This window comes from Arachis ipaensis, chromosome B04, assembly GCF_000816755.2.
Source record: "Arachis ipaensis cultivar K30076 chromosome B04, Araip1.1, whole genome shotgun sequence".
Taxonomy (NCBI): domain Eukaryota; kingdom Viridiplantae; phylum Streptophyta; class Magnoliopsida; order Fabales; family Fabaceae; genus Arachis; species Arachis ipaensis.
This window is the reverse complement of record NC_029788.2, coordinates 80,238,675-80,251,374: the sequence shown is the minus strand read 5'-3', so window position 1 is coordinate 80,251,374 and position 12,700 is coordinate 80,238,675. Positions and strand designations below refer to the sequence as shown.

General features: G+C 37.3%; 1 protein-coding gene across 1 annotated transcript; it reads left to right on the top strand.

The window, feature by feature from the left end:
- Positions 1 to 2,329, top strand: LOC107636648. Its single transcript, XM_016340146.1, has 4 exons — positions 1 to 390; positions 1,147 to 1,321; positions 1,415 to 1,491; positions 1,547 to 2,329. The coding sequence occupies exons 1-4, from the start codon at positions 1 to 3 to the stop codon at positions 2,327 to 2,329; spliced, it is 1,425 nt and encodes a 474-aa protein (XP_016195632.1).

The window sequence follows — 12,700 nt, the reverse complement described above, 5'->3', positions numbered from 1 at the left end:
ATGAATACTTTAGCTCCTCAACAAGATAGTTCAAAGTCAAAGTGCCTACGACTTAATCCTGAACAAATGGAAGTATGTCATTTGGTAAGAGATCTAGGAATTCGACCAATGATTTGGAAGTTTCATCCAAGTAAAAGAGATGAAATTCGTCGAGCTTATCTTAAAGCTGGACCAAATCAACCAATACTTGATAATTATCCATTCTCGAGCGATACAAGTCGTCATCGTCGTTTTCAAGCTTCTTGGTTTGAATTATACCCTTCATGGTTAGAATATTCTATTGAAGATGATGCTGTATATTATTTACCATGCTACCTATTTGCTATAGAATCTTCAATCAACACAGGTTCAAATGCTTTCATTGAAAACGACTTCAGGAATTGGAAGAAGGTAAATAGTAAAAAAGATTATCCTCTTTTAAATCACATTAGCAAAGGCCTCAATTCGTTTCATCATAGGGCAACAAAATCATGTGATGATTTGATTAAGCAATCACAACATGTTGATACACTTATGAAATGAAAAACATCAGAGGAAATTGAGAATAATCGACGTAGAATTAGAGCATCTATTGATTGTATTAGATGGTTGACTTTTCAAAGTTGCGCTTATAGTGGCCATGATGAAAGCTCGAGTTCAGATAATTGAGGTAACTTTATTGAATTGTTAAAGTTTTTGGGTTCTTACAATAGTAGTGTCCAGAAGCTTGTTTTGGAAAATACTCCTAGATTTGCTAAATATACTTCAAGTGATGTTCAGAAATAAATTCTACATGTTCTTGCTACAACGGTGAGAAACTCAATTAGAAAGGATATTGGAGATGCCAAATTTTGTATTATCATTGACGAAGCTCGCGATGAATCTAAAAAAAGAGCAAATGGCTATTGTTTTGATATTTGTTGATGTGGATGGTTTTGTTCATGAATGCTTCTTTGATCTTGTATATGTTAGTGATACTAGTGCCTTGACTTTGAAAAATAGTTGGTGTCTCTGCTTTCTATTCATAATCTCCAAATCGAAAATATTTGAGGTAAGGGGTATGATGGTGCTTGCAATATGAGAGGGGAATGGAATGGTTTACAAGCTTTATTTCTCAATGATTGTTGACAAGCATATTATGTCCATTGTTTTGCTCATAGATTGTAGTTAATACTGATGGTTGCTTCAACGGAAGTACGTCAAATTCATGAGTTTTTCACACAATTAACTGCTATTGTCAGTATTGTTGGTACATCTTGCAAACGATATGATCAACTACAAGAAGCTCAAGAAATTGAAAATGCAAAATTGATTGCCAATGATGAGCTAGAAATAGGTCAAGGTGCAAATCCAATGGGCACTTTATAAAGAACTGGAGATAAAAGATGGAGTTCTCACTTTCATTCTATTTTTAGCTTGATAAGAATGTTTGCAGCTACTCATACCGTTCTTAATAACATTATTGATGGTACAACTTCTGCTAAAAAATGTGAGGCTTATGGTGTCAACAAAGTGCTATCCTCATTTGAATTTGTTTTTTCGTTACATTTGATGAGGAAAATTATAGGGATTACTAATATTTTGTGCCAAGCATTACAACAAAATCCCAAGACATTTTGAATGCATTCATGTTGTTTCCACATCAAAACTACTTCTTAAAAAATTGAGGGATAACGGTTGGTGCAATTTACTTGAGATTGTTAAGAAATTTTGTGAGAAACATGAAATTGACATCCCTGATATGAGTACACAATACACGATTGGAAGAGGTCGATCTTGTCAACCAAAGATAACAATCAAGCATCATTATCGAGTAGATGTGTTTTTGGCAGCAATTGCCTCTCAAATTCAAGAGTTAAATAGTAGATTCAATGAGGAAACCATGGAGCTTTTGACTTTAAGTATTGCCTTAGACCTTAAAGATAATTTTAAGTTGTTTAATATTCAGAATATATGTAAGTTGGCTGAAAAATTTTATCCTTCAGATTTTTCTGATTATGAAAGGATTCTTTTGAATGCTCAATTGCAACATTATGCATTTGATATACTGAATCATCTAAAAGATGTTGGGACACTTTCTGAGTTATGTAAAAGATTGAAAGAAACAGGAAAATTAAAAACTTATCATTTGGTTGATAGACTGATTTGCAATGTCTTGACTCTTCCAGTATCTACAGCAACAACAGAAAGAGCTTTCTCGGCAATGAAAATTTTTAAAACAAGGCTTCAGAGTAAAATGGCAGACGAATTTCTTGTAGATAATTTAGTCATTTGCATTGAGAAAGAAATTGCAGCTACTTTCAGTACAAATTCAATAATAGATGACTTCGAATCAAGGAAAAAACGTTAGGCTCAATTGTCAATGTAAGTTACAAATTTTAATTTATTTCAGCTCTAATAATAATATTATTAATTTTTTTCATTGCACAAGTTATGGTTGTGATTTAAATTATTTACATGAAGCATAATACATTTTTTTAATAATTTTGCAGGAAACGTCTAAAAAGGAATTGAATAGTATTTGAAAATTCTAAAAGCAAGTATGTAACAACCTATATTTACAATATTTGAAATTAGTTTTGAGATATTTGTGTTTAATTATTTTAATATACAATATGTTCAGTTATCTTATAAAAAGTAAATTTTAAACCTTAGTTGTTATTTTTAATCAAAATTATATATAGAGTTATTTTTAATTTTTTTGTTCAAATAAAAAAACTAAAAAAATATTGGCCCTCCTGATAAATATTGTCTATCTTTCCCCCTAAACTAATCAATTATAATTATTTGATTTGACTGCAATAAAAAAATAATTTTATTTTAATTTACATTAATTTTTTGTTTTATATTTTGATTAATAATTTTTAAAAGTATTATAATTAATCATTTATTTTATTTGATTCAAATATATATCGAACTATTTAAATTAATTTTTTATATTAATATAATAATTTTTAACAATTTATGTTGTTCAATTGAGTCATTTATTTATTATTATATTTAGAATAATATCGAGAATAGAATGCTAATTAGCTAATGCAATAATTATTAGATTTATTTCCTGTTCATACCCTACCCCAAAAATATAAAGCTAGACCCAATAAGAATAAAAGTCCACCCAAAAAGGTGGTCTCATCTACTTACCCAACCTCATAGTGGTCGGGCACAACAAGGGTGGTTCAACCCTACTTATCTGAATAAGTAACTACCTCCTGAAATTTCTCCAATTATCTCTCTACTTTATCTAGAAGGGAGATCTCAACAAATTCTCAAGATAAATTAGGTATGGAAACGCCAGCCTGGCGTTGATGGAGGCATTAACAGTAATGCTATAGATCTCCTATGAAATCTCCCGCTCCACCTCCACCTTATGATTGAGCATAATACAGTGAATCATCACTGCTCGGTCTAGGCTAACCTCAGAACGGTTGCTCGTCAAGATGATAGAGCGCTGAATGAACTCCAACCATCCTCTAGCAACTGGCTTCAGGTCGTGCCAGCCCAACTGGCCAGGCTATCCCTCCGAATTGAGCATTCACTGTGCTCTCGAAAGGCATATATTTGCAAGTATCTGCTCTGGCCTCCAGCCCCTGTTGACCCTCTCAGTATAGGACTCATCATCCCCCAGTACGTGGAAGGCGGAGTGTCTCTCTCATACTCTGTGGACCAAAGTCAAGGATCCGCTCTCTCACCATTGTATGCCAATTCTTGGGACTAGGGTTTACGCCCTTCACATGCTTGTATGTGACCCAAGTATTGGCGTAGAACTCTTGGACTATCAGTTGGCCCACCTTAATCACTGAGTTGCACAGTGTGTCCCAGCCCCTCCTACAGATCTAAACCTATATTTCTGGGTACTCGTCCGGTATAAGATCATACCGAACCTCCAGAATAACCTTCTTCCGCATAATGATCTCATGGAAATGCTCCTCGTGGACTCTGGAGCTAAATCAAGTCAAATCAAAAGGGTCGGCCACTAGGGCCTTTTCTTTCCTCTTCCTAGAGGAAGGCTCTCCGGTCTTGGGTGTGATGAACCACTATTTTATGACTTAATTTGTATCAAATCGAGTGAATTTTGTCAACTATCCTCACACTTATTCATGTAAATTGCATGTTTTTAAGGGTCCTTCCAAATTTTGTGCTATGATTGAAAACATGCTTCCTAGGCCTAAAAATTACAAATTTTTTATTCTCTCATTACCATTTGATGCCGTGATGCATTTGTTGAGTGATTACAAGATTTATAGAGTAGGAATGGCATGGAGGATGAAGAGAAAGCATGTTAAAGTGGAAGGAACACAAGAAGCTAAAGTGGAAGGAACACAAAAATTTGAAGATTTGAGAAGCTGGAACCGACGTGCGTGCATGGTAGAAACGTACGCATGATCAAACCATCTTCCAAGTGACCCATACGCATGACTGATGCGTACGCATAACTAGGAGCGTCGTCCACTGACGCGTACGTGGGATTGATGCGTCGTGTGGCCAGTGCAGAGCCCACCTATGCGTACTGACGTTAGGAATTTTGCCAGTGAAGAATTTTATAAAAATAGTCGCGTTGTAGATATAGATTCTAAACCAACAGAAATCCCTTCATACAAACGTTTTGGTTGTCACAAGTAACAAACTCCTAAATAAATTGATAACCGAAGTATTCAAACCTCGGGTCGTCTTCTCAAGGAACTGCAGGGAAGTATGTTCTTATTATTGGTTAAATAATAAACTGAAATACCTCAAATAACATTAATTCAAAGAGTAATCTATAACATGGAAGAATTCATAAATAAAATTGGGAAATTAATAAAAAGGAATATTGAACCTGATAAAAAGAGATAATCCTGAAAGCGCATAAAATCCTAAATCTAAATCCTAATCCTAAAGAGAGAGGAGAGAGTCTCCCTCTCAAAACTAAATCTAAATCAGGGAAAACTAACTAATTGGAGACTCTCCTTGAATGGATGCATTCGCCCACTTCATAACCTCTGGTCTATGCCTTCTGGACTTGGATTTGGGCCAAAAGGGGCTTCAGAATTTGCTATGAGCGTTTTCTGCAATTTCTAGTGCGTGGCCTCTGTCACGCGGTCGCGTCATTCGGAGTTTTCTTTGTCACGCGGTCGCGTCAGTCATGCGACCGTGTCATATGTGTTTCGCTCGAGACGTGCGGTCACGTCAGTCATGCGGCCGCGTCAATGCCTTTTCGCGGTGGCATGCGGCCGCGTCGCCCATGCGATCGCGTGGCTGCCAGTTTCTTCAAAAACTCTGTTTTGTGCTTTCCTTCCATTTTTGTATGTTTCCTTTCCATCCTTTAAGTCATTCCTGCCTTAGAAGATCTGAAACTACTCAACACACGAATCACGGCATCGAATAGAAATAAAGGGTAATCAAAATAATTATTTTTAAGCATAGGAAACATATTTTTCACATACATCACATAATAAGGAAGGGAAAGTAAAACCATGCAATTAACATGAATAAGTGGGTAAAGAGTTGATAAAATCCACTCAATTAAGCACAAGATAAACCATGAAATAGTGGTTTATCAACCTCCCCACACTTAAACAATAGCATGTCCTCATGCTAAGTCCAAGAGTAATGTTAGGTTAAAGTGGTGGAATGCCATGCAATGCAATCTAATCTAAATGCAACTACCTAGATGCATCATGCAATTTTAATTTTTACTCACTTGTATATAAAGCTTGCATGTAGTTGAATTATTTCACATTCTCAAGGAGTCATATATATATATATATATAGCCAAACCTTAGATAGTCGATAAAGTGCCTTTACAATTGAAATGGGAGAGAAAAACATTTTATAAACTTGCAAGACAATTAATAATTTCAGCAGAGATATATGTTAATGAGCTATTGAACCCTCACTGGATTTTGTGTTTACTCTCTAGTCACTCAGTATTTACTGGGTTAATCACTCTATTCTTCTTTTTATTCTTACTTTCTATAACTTTGTTCTTCATCTAACCAATCAACAATCATAGAATATAGACATACCAAAAATCATGAGGTCTTTAGTTAAGGTTGTAACGGGGCCAAGGTAAAGGTAAGGGTATATGTATAAGGCTAAGTGAGCTAATAAGTGAATCCTTAATTAGTCTAAGATCTCACCTAACATACATACTTTGTAAAACAAAGCTTCTTTACCTATTTTCCCATATTTTCCCACTTTTGATGTTACATGCTCATGTTTCAATGTTTATTATTTTTATCCCATGTGCATTGCTTTATTTCACATTTGGGGAATTCTTGTGTCCTCTTTATTCAACTACTGAAAAATAACACTTTTTTTTAATGCACATGGTAATTCAATTAATTTGATTTCACATGAGCATGCTTCCCAAATTTTTTTTTTATTTTGAATTATTTTATTCTTTTCAACTTTTCTACCCTTTTGTTTTTATCATCCATGTTCCCAATAGGTTCTCCCACACTTAAACAATTACACAATTTCTATCTTAAACTAACCAAGGATTCAACTTGGGATTTTTAATTTGTTTTTCTGCTTAAGGCTAGTAATGTGGCTGATAGAATTAGAGGGGATTTAAAGGCTCAAGGGGCTAACAAGGGTGATGTAAAAGGTAGGCTATTTTGGGATAAGTAAGCTAAAATTAAATAATGGCCTCAATCACTCTCTTGGTATGTATTTCTATTCTATAATCGGACATATAGATTAAAACAAAGTAAAGAACACCAGAATAAATAAGAAGGCCGGAACACACAGGAATAAAAATTATGGTTTGAATGTAACCATACAATTAAGCTCAAAACTCACAGGCTGTGTATTCTCTAGCTCAAAAATCATATATCAATTATGTATGTCATGCAAGTAAAATTAAAAGTTCCCATTATTCTCAACGTAAAACTTAAGGTGGATTTAAAGTTCTAGTATTTCTCCTTGATGAAATGTTGTTAACTAACTAACATGTAATGCTATATATACAAGTCGTATGGAATGTTTCTTATTATGTTCAAGTTCCTAGTTTACTCCCTTTTTATATTTTTCAATTTGAACTGAGCTATCTTATGCTAAAAAGTGGTAAGCTATACTAATTAATCCACAATTTCTATAACTAATAAGTTAGAATTGCTACTAAACTAAATGGCTAAAATATGAACTGAAAATGCAAAATGCAGAAAATAGAGTATAAATACATGTAAATAGCAATGTATAAGTACTGGGAGAATAAAAATAAAAATAAAGAGAAAAATACAGAAAAATAGCAAAATAAAATGAAAGAGTCTGTAGTGGTCACCAAAAGAATACGCCAGAGATGGCGATCTCCCCACACTTAAAATGAAGCATCGTCCCTGATGCTCACTCAAGCAGGGTGTGAAGGGGTGTCATCACTAGAAGGACGGGTAGCTGGAGTCTCTGTGGTGGTGGTCTGAGGATCTGCCTGCTGCAGAGGAGGTGCTGACTGGATAGGGATCTCGTGACTGAGGGGGTTATAAAACTGAATCCACGCGATCGCGTGGGGCACGCGGTCGCGTGGTTGGGCTGAAATGGTGGTTGACGTGATCGTATGGGGTACGCGATCGCATGGAATGGATTAGGGAGCGAATGACGCGATCGCCTGGGGCATGCGATCGCGTCGCTGGAAATTGTGCTAAACGCACGAATCCAGCGTCGTTTCAGCGCAACTCTCTGTCTCCTTTTGGGGTGTTGTGTAATCCATGCGACGCGATCGCGTCGCTCACGCTGTCGCGTGGGATTGATGTTGTGCAAGTGACGCGATCGCGTCAGGGACGCGATCGCGTGGGTATTTTGTGCAAAACGCACAATGGCCGCACGATTCCAGCCTAACTTTCTGGACGTTGGATCTTTACGCTGATCTCCAGATCACGTGGCCGCGTGAATGACGCGGTCGCGTGGGAAGTGTTTTTCACAACTTGACGCGATCACATGAATGATGCGGTCGCGTCGCACACCCTCTTTTTTTTATGCAAAATGCAGAATGCAATGCTAATATGAATGTTATGCATGATTCCAGATTCAATGAAGTAAAATAAAATAAAACTCAAAAATAAACAAAACAGAATAAAATTAAAATTGAAAAAAAGGGAACGATCATACCATGGTGGGTTGTCTCCCACCTAGCACTTTTAGTTAAAGTCCTTAAGTTGGACATTGGATGAGCTTCCTGTTATGGTGGCTTGTGCTTAAATTCATCCAGAAATCTCCACCAACGCTTGGAATGCCAATAGCCTCCTGGGTCCCAAACTAGGCATGTAAAGCTTTTGAGCAGCTTCAAATAGATTCTCAGGCTCCCGGGGTGACGAGTGTCAGAATAGATTCCAGGATCCCAAACTTGGATTTTAAATCTGCCTTCGTCTTGATCTATATTTTTCCATCCGGGCGGTTTAGAAATTAGATTCTCACCAGAATAACCAAACGTTTTCCGAGATCCATTTGATAGATCATGATGCCAATCCACACACTTCGAGTCGAAGCGTGAAACCTTATTGAACCTTGTGCACCAGCTCTGAGTACGAGCCATTTTCCTTTTACTCTTAAAGCCGCAGAGAGCTCTAAGCTGGCCATCTGTTTCAAGCAAACCATATTCAAGTGGAAAAATAAGGCTAAAGGTTAAGGATTGTACCCACTTGAAGCTTGTATTGGGTGGTAATGGCCTTGGGATAGGTGGTTCCAGTGGTTCTGTGAGTTTTACTCCCTTGTGCTCTTCTGTGAAATTCTTTACTTCTTTGCAAGATTCTTCAAATGTATCCATGTCCTGATCAAAGCCTTCTATGTCTTCCTCGTCACTCAAGTCATAAACGGGAGGTTGGGAAAAATCTACCTCTGTATCATCTTCGTACTCGCGTGGGGAAAATTCTTCGATCTCAGAGAATTCACTCGCGGATGCAAGTTCATTACTAGAAGAACTGGACTTGTGACTATCATCATCAAGAGAATTTGCTTCTTGGGTCATTCCATCTAGTTCTTCATAAGAGACTTGCTTTGGGGGTTGTACACTATCCTCTTTAGCATCAATTGTAACGGCCTTGACAGAATTCTCCACAACTCAGGGTTCCCATGGAAGTTCAGCGTCTCCTAAGTCTTCAACCAACTCTTCTTCTTGTATAATGACAACTTCCTCTGCTTGTTCTAGTACGAAGTCATGCTCTGTCTTATCCACTGGAGTTTTTAATATCTTCTTCATGCTACGCCTTTCATTAGATTGCCCACATGGGGCTCTGGGAGGCCCTTGAATGTTCGAACGTCTAGAAGATAATTGACTTATTGCTTGCTCCAGTTGATGAAGGGTTGTTTGAAGTTGATCTACTATTCCCTTGAGGCGAACTTCTGATTCTCGGGGTGATGGATTTGGACGTGGTACATTGGGAAGTGGTGGTGTTTGGGAGTAATTGGATTGGAATCGGGATAAATGAGGATTATATGGTGGCGAATGGTGAAAAGGAGCTTGTGAGTGTGGTGGTTCAAGGTTGTGTTGAGAGGGTGGCCTATAAGCATAGGGTGGGGCTTGTTGGTAACTACGAGGTTGTCCACCATGTCCATTGCCTTGGTATGCATTGTAGAATGGTCTTTGTCCATGATATCTTGGAGGGTGTTGCTGCCAAAAGGGTTGATCAGATCCTCTTGGATCCATCCATTTTTGATTGCTCTGACCTTGATGCATGTTCCTGTTATAACTTTCATTCCTTTCAACAATATTAGAACCAAACTCAAAGCGAGAGGGGTGGGAATTCATAGTAGCTAATAAAGATAAAAGAAGAAAATAAAAACAAATAAACACGTGAAAGAAAAATATTTATAATAACCAATAATAAGGCACACGATTGCAATTCCCCGGCAACGGCGCCATTTTGACGTTAGGATTTTTGCCAGTGAAGAATTTTATAAAAATAGTCGCGTTGTAGATATAGATTCTAAACCAACAGAAATCCCTTCGTACAAACGTTTTGGTTGTCACAAGTAACAAACCCCTAAATAAATTGATAACTGAAGTATTCAAATCTCGGGTCGTCTTCTCAAGGAACTGCAGGGAAGTATGTTCTTATTATTGGTTATGGAGGTTGTAAATTGGGGTTTTGAGAATGAGGAGTGAATGGTTTAATTAGCAATTAAAGTAAATGAAGAACAAGTAATTTAAATGGCAAGTAAAATAAATAGATGACTGTAAATAAACTTTTGGAAAGGTATGAGAAATTAGAAATCCTATCCTAGCTATCCTTATCAATGATGATGAAAATTGAATCTTAATTCCACTTTGTTAACCTTTACTAAGGCAAAGGAAGGTCAAGGGATTAATTGGTTTGATCTTCGGATCCTATTTATTTCCTAAGAAAAGATTGGGATTATTGAAGTTCAATTTAATTAACAAAGATAACAATTATCAATCATGTTTGAGTTTGATAGCTCTTGAGTTACTGATTTCTTAACCAAGACCAAAAGGAGAAAAGTAAATCTACTGGAATAAAAATGTCTTCAGATGGGAATAATAATAATGTAAATAAAAGAAAGCAGTAATAAACTGAAATACCTCAAATAACATTAATTCAAAGAGTAATCTGTAACATGGAAGAATTCATAAATAAAATTGGGAAATTAATAAAAAGGAATATTGAACCTGATAAAAAGAGATAATCCTGAAAGCGCATAAAATCCTAAATCTAAATCCAAATCCTAAAGAGAGAGGAGAGAATCTCCCTCTCAAAACTAAATCTAAATCATGGAAAACTAACTAATTGGAGACTCTCCTTGAATGGATGCATTCCCCCACTTCATAACCTCTGGTCTATGCCTTCTAGACTTGGATTTGGGCCAAAAGGGACTTCAGAATTCGCTATGAGCGTTTTCTGCAATTTCTGGTGCGTGGCCTCTGTCACGTGTCTGCGTGGGTCACGCGGTCGCGTCATTCGGAGTTTTCTTTGTCACGCGGTCGCGTCAGTCATGTGATCGCGTCATATGTGTTTCGCTCGAGGCGTGCGGTCGCGTCAGTCATGCGGCCGCGTCAATGCCTTTTCGCGCTGGTGGTGTGCGAAATCGTGATCATTCCATTCCTTGGTAACAGCGCTAAAAACTCAATATGCACGTTCATGATCTTATATATGTTTTACAACTTCGTACAACTAACCAGCAAGTGCACTGGGTCGTCCAAGTAATAAACCTTACGTGAGTAAGGGTCGATCCCACGGAGATTGTTGGCTTGAAGCAAGCTATGGTCTCCTTGTAAATCTCAGTTAGGCGGATTCAAATAGTTTTAAGAAATTATAGTGCATGAAAATTAAATAAAATATAAAATAGGATAGTGGTACTTATGTAATTCATTGGTGAGAATTTCAGATAAGCGTATCGAGATGCTTTCGTTCATCTGATCTCTGCTTTCCTGCTGTCTTCATCCAATCAATCCTACTCCTTTCCATGGCAAGCTTTATGTAGGGCATCACTGTTGTCAATGGCTACATCCCATCCTCCTGTGAAAATGGTCTAATGCGCTGTCACTGCATGGCTAATCATCTGTCGGTTCTCGATCATACCGGAACAGAATTTACTATCCTTTTGCGTCTGTCACTACGCCCAGCACTCGTAAGTTTGAAGCTCATCACAGCCATCCCTTTCCAGATCCTACTCGGAATACCACAGACAAGGTTTAGACTTTCCGGATCTCAGGAATGGCCATCCATGGGTTCTAACTTATACCACGAAGACGCTAATAACTCGGACTCGGTCCCCTGTATTAGATATCCAAGAGATATCCATTCAATAGAAGGTAGAACGGAAGTGGTTGTCAGGCACGCGTTCATAAGGGAATGATGATGACTTTGTCACGATCATCACATTCATGTTGAAGTGCGAATGAATATCTTAGAAGCGGAATAAGTTGAATTGAATAGAAAAATAGTAGTACTTTGCATTAATCTTTGAGGAACAGCAGAGCTCCACACCTTAGTCTATGGTTCAGACATGGCCGAATGGCCAGCCCCCAAACGTGATCTAAAGATGAAACTAAAGATGAAAACTCAATAGTAAAAAGTCCTATTTATACTAAATTAGTTACTAGGGTTTACAGAAATGAGTAAATGATGCAGAATTCCACTTCCGGGGCCCACTTGGTGTGTGCTTGGACTGAGCTTGAAGTTTACACGTGGAGAGGTCTTTCTTGGAGTTGAGCGCCAGTTTGTAACTTGTTTCTGGCATTGAACTCCACTTTGCAACTTGTTTCTGGCGCTGGACGCCAGACTACAGCATGGAACTGGCGTTGAACACCAGTTTACGTTGTCAATCCTTATTCAAAGTATGGACTATTATATATTTCTGGAAAGCCCTGGATGTCTACTTTCCAACGCAATTGGAAGTGCGCCATTTGGGGTTCTGTATCTCCAGAAAATCTACTTTGAGTGCAGGGAGGTCAGAATCCAACAGCATCAGCAGTCCTTCTTCAACCTCTGAATTTGATTTTTGCTCAAGTCCCTCAATTTCAGCCAGAAAATACCTGAAATTACAAAAAAACACACAAACTCATAGTAAAGTCCAGAAATGTGAATTTAACATAAAAACTACTAAAAACATCCCTAAAAGTAACTAGATCCTACTAAAAACATACTAAAAACAATGTCAAAAAGCGTATAAATTATCCGCTCATCACAACACCAAACTTAAATTGTTGCTTGTCCCCAAGCAACTGAAAATCAAATAGGATAAAAAGAAGAGAATATACTATAAATTCCAAACTATCAATGAAACA

Coding starts and splice junctions, on each gene's coding strand:
- LOC107636648 (XM_016340146.1), top strand. CDS start 1: ATGAATACTTTAGCTCCTCAACAAGATAGTTCAAAGTCAAAGTGCCTA. Junction 1,322..1,414: donor TGAGCTAGAAATAGGTCAAG/GTGCAAATCCAA, acceptor GAATGTTTGCAG/CTACTCATACCGTTCTTAAT. Junction 1,492..1,546: donor AGGCTTATGGTGTCAACAAA/GTGCTATCCTCA, acceptor GGAAAATTATAG/GGATTACTAATATTTTGTGC.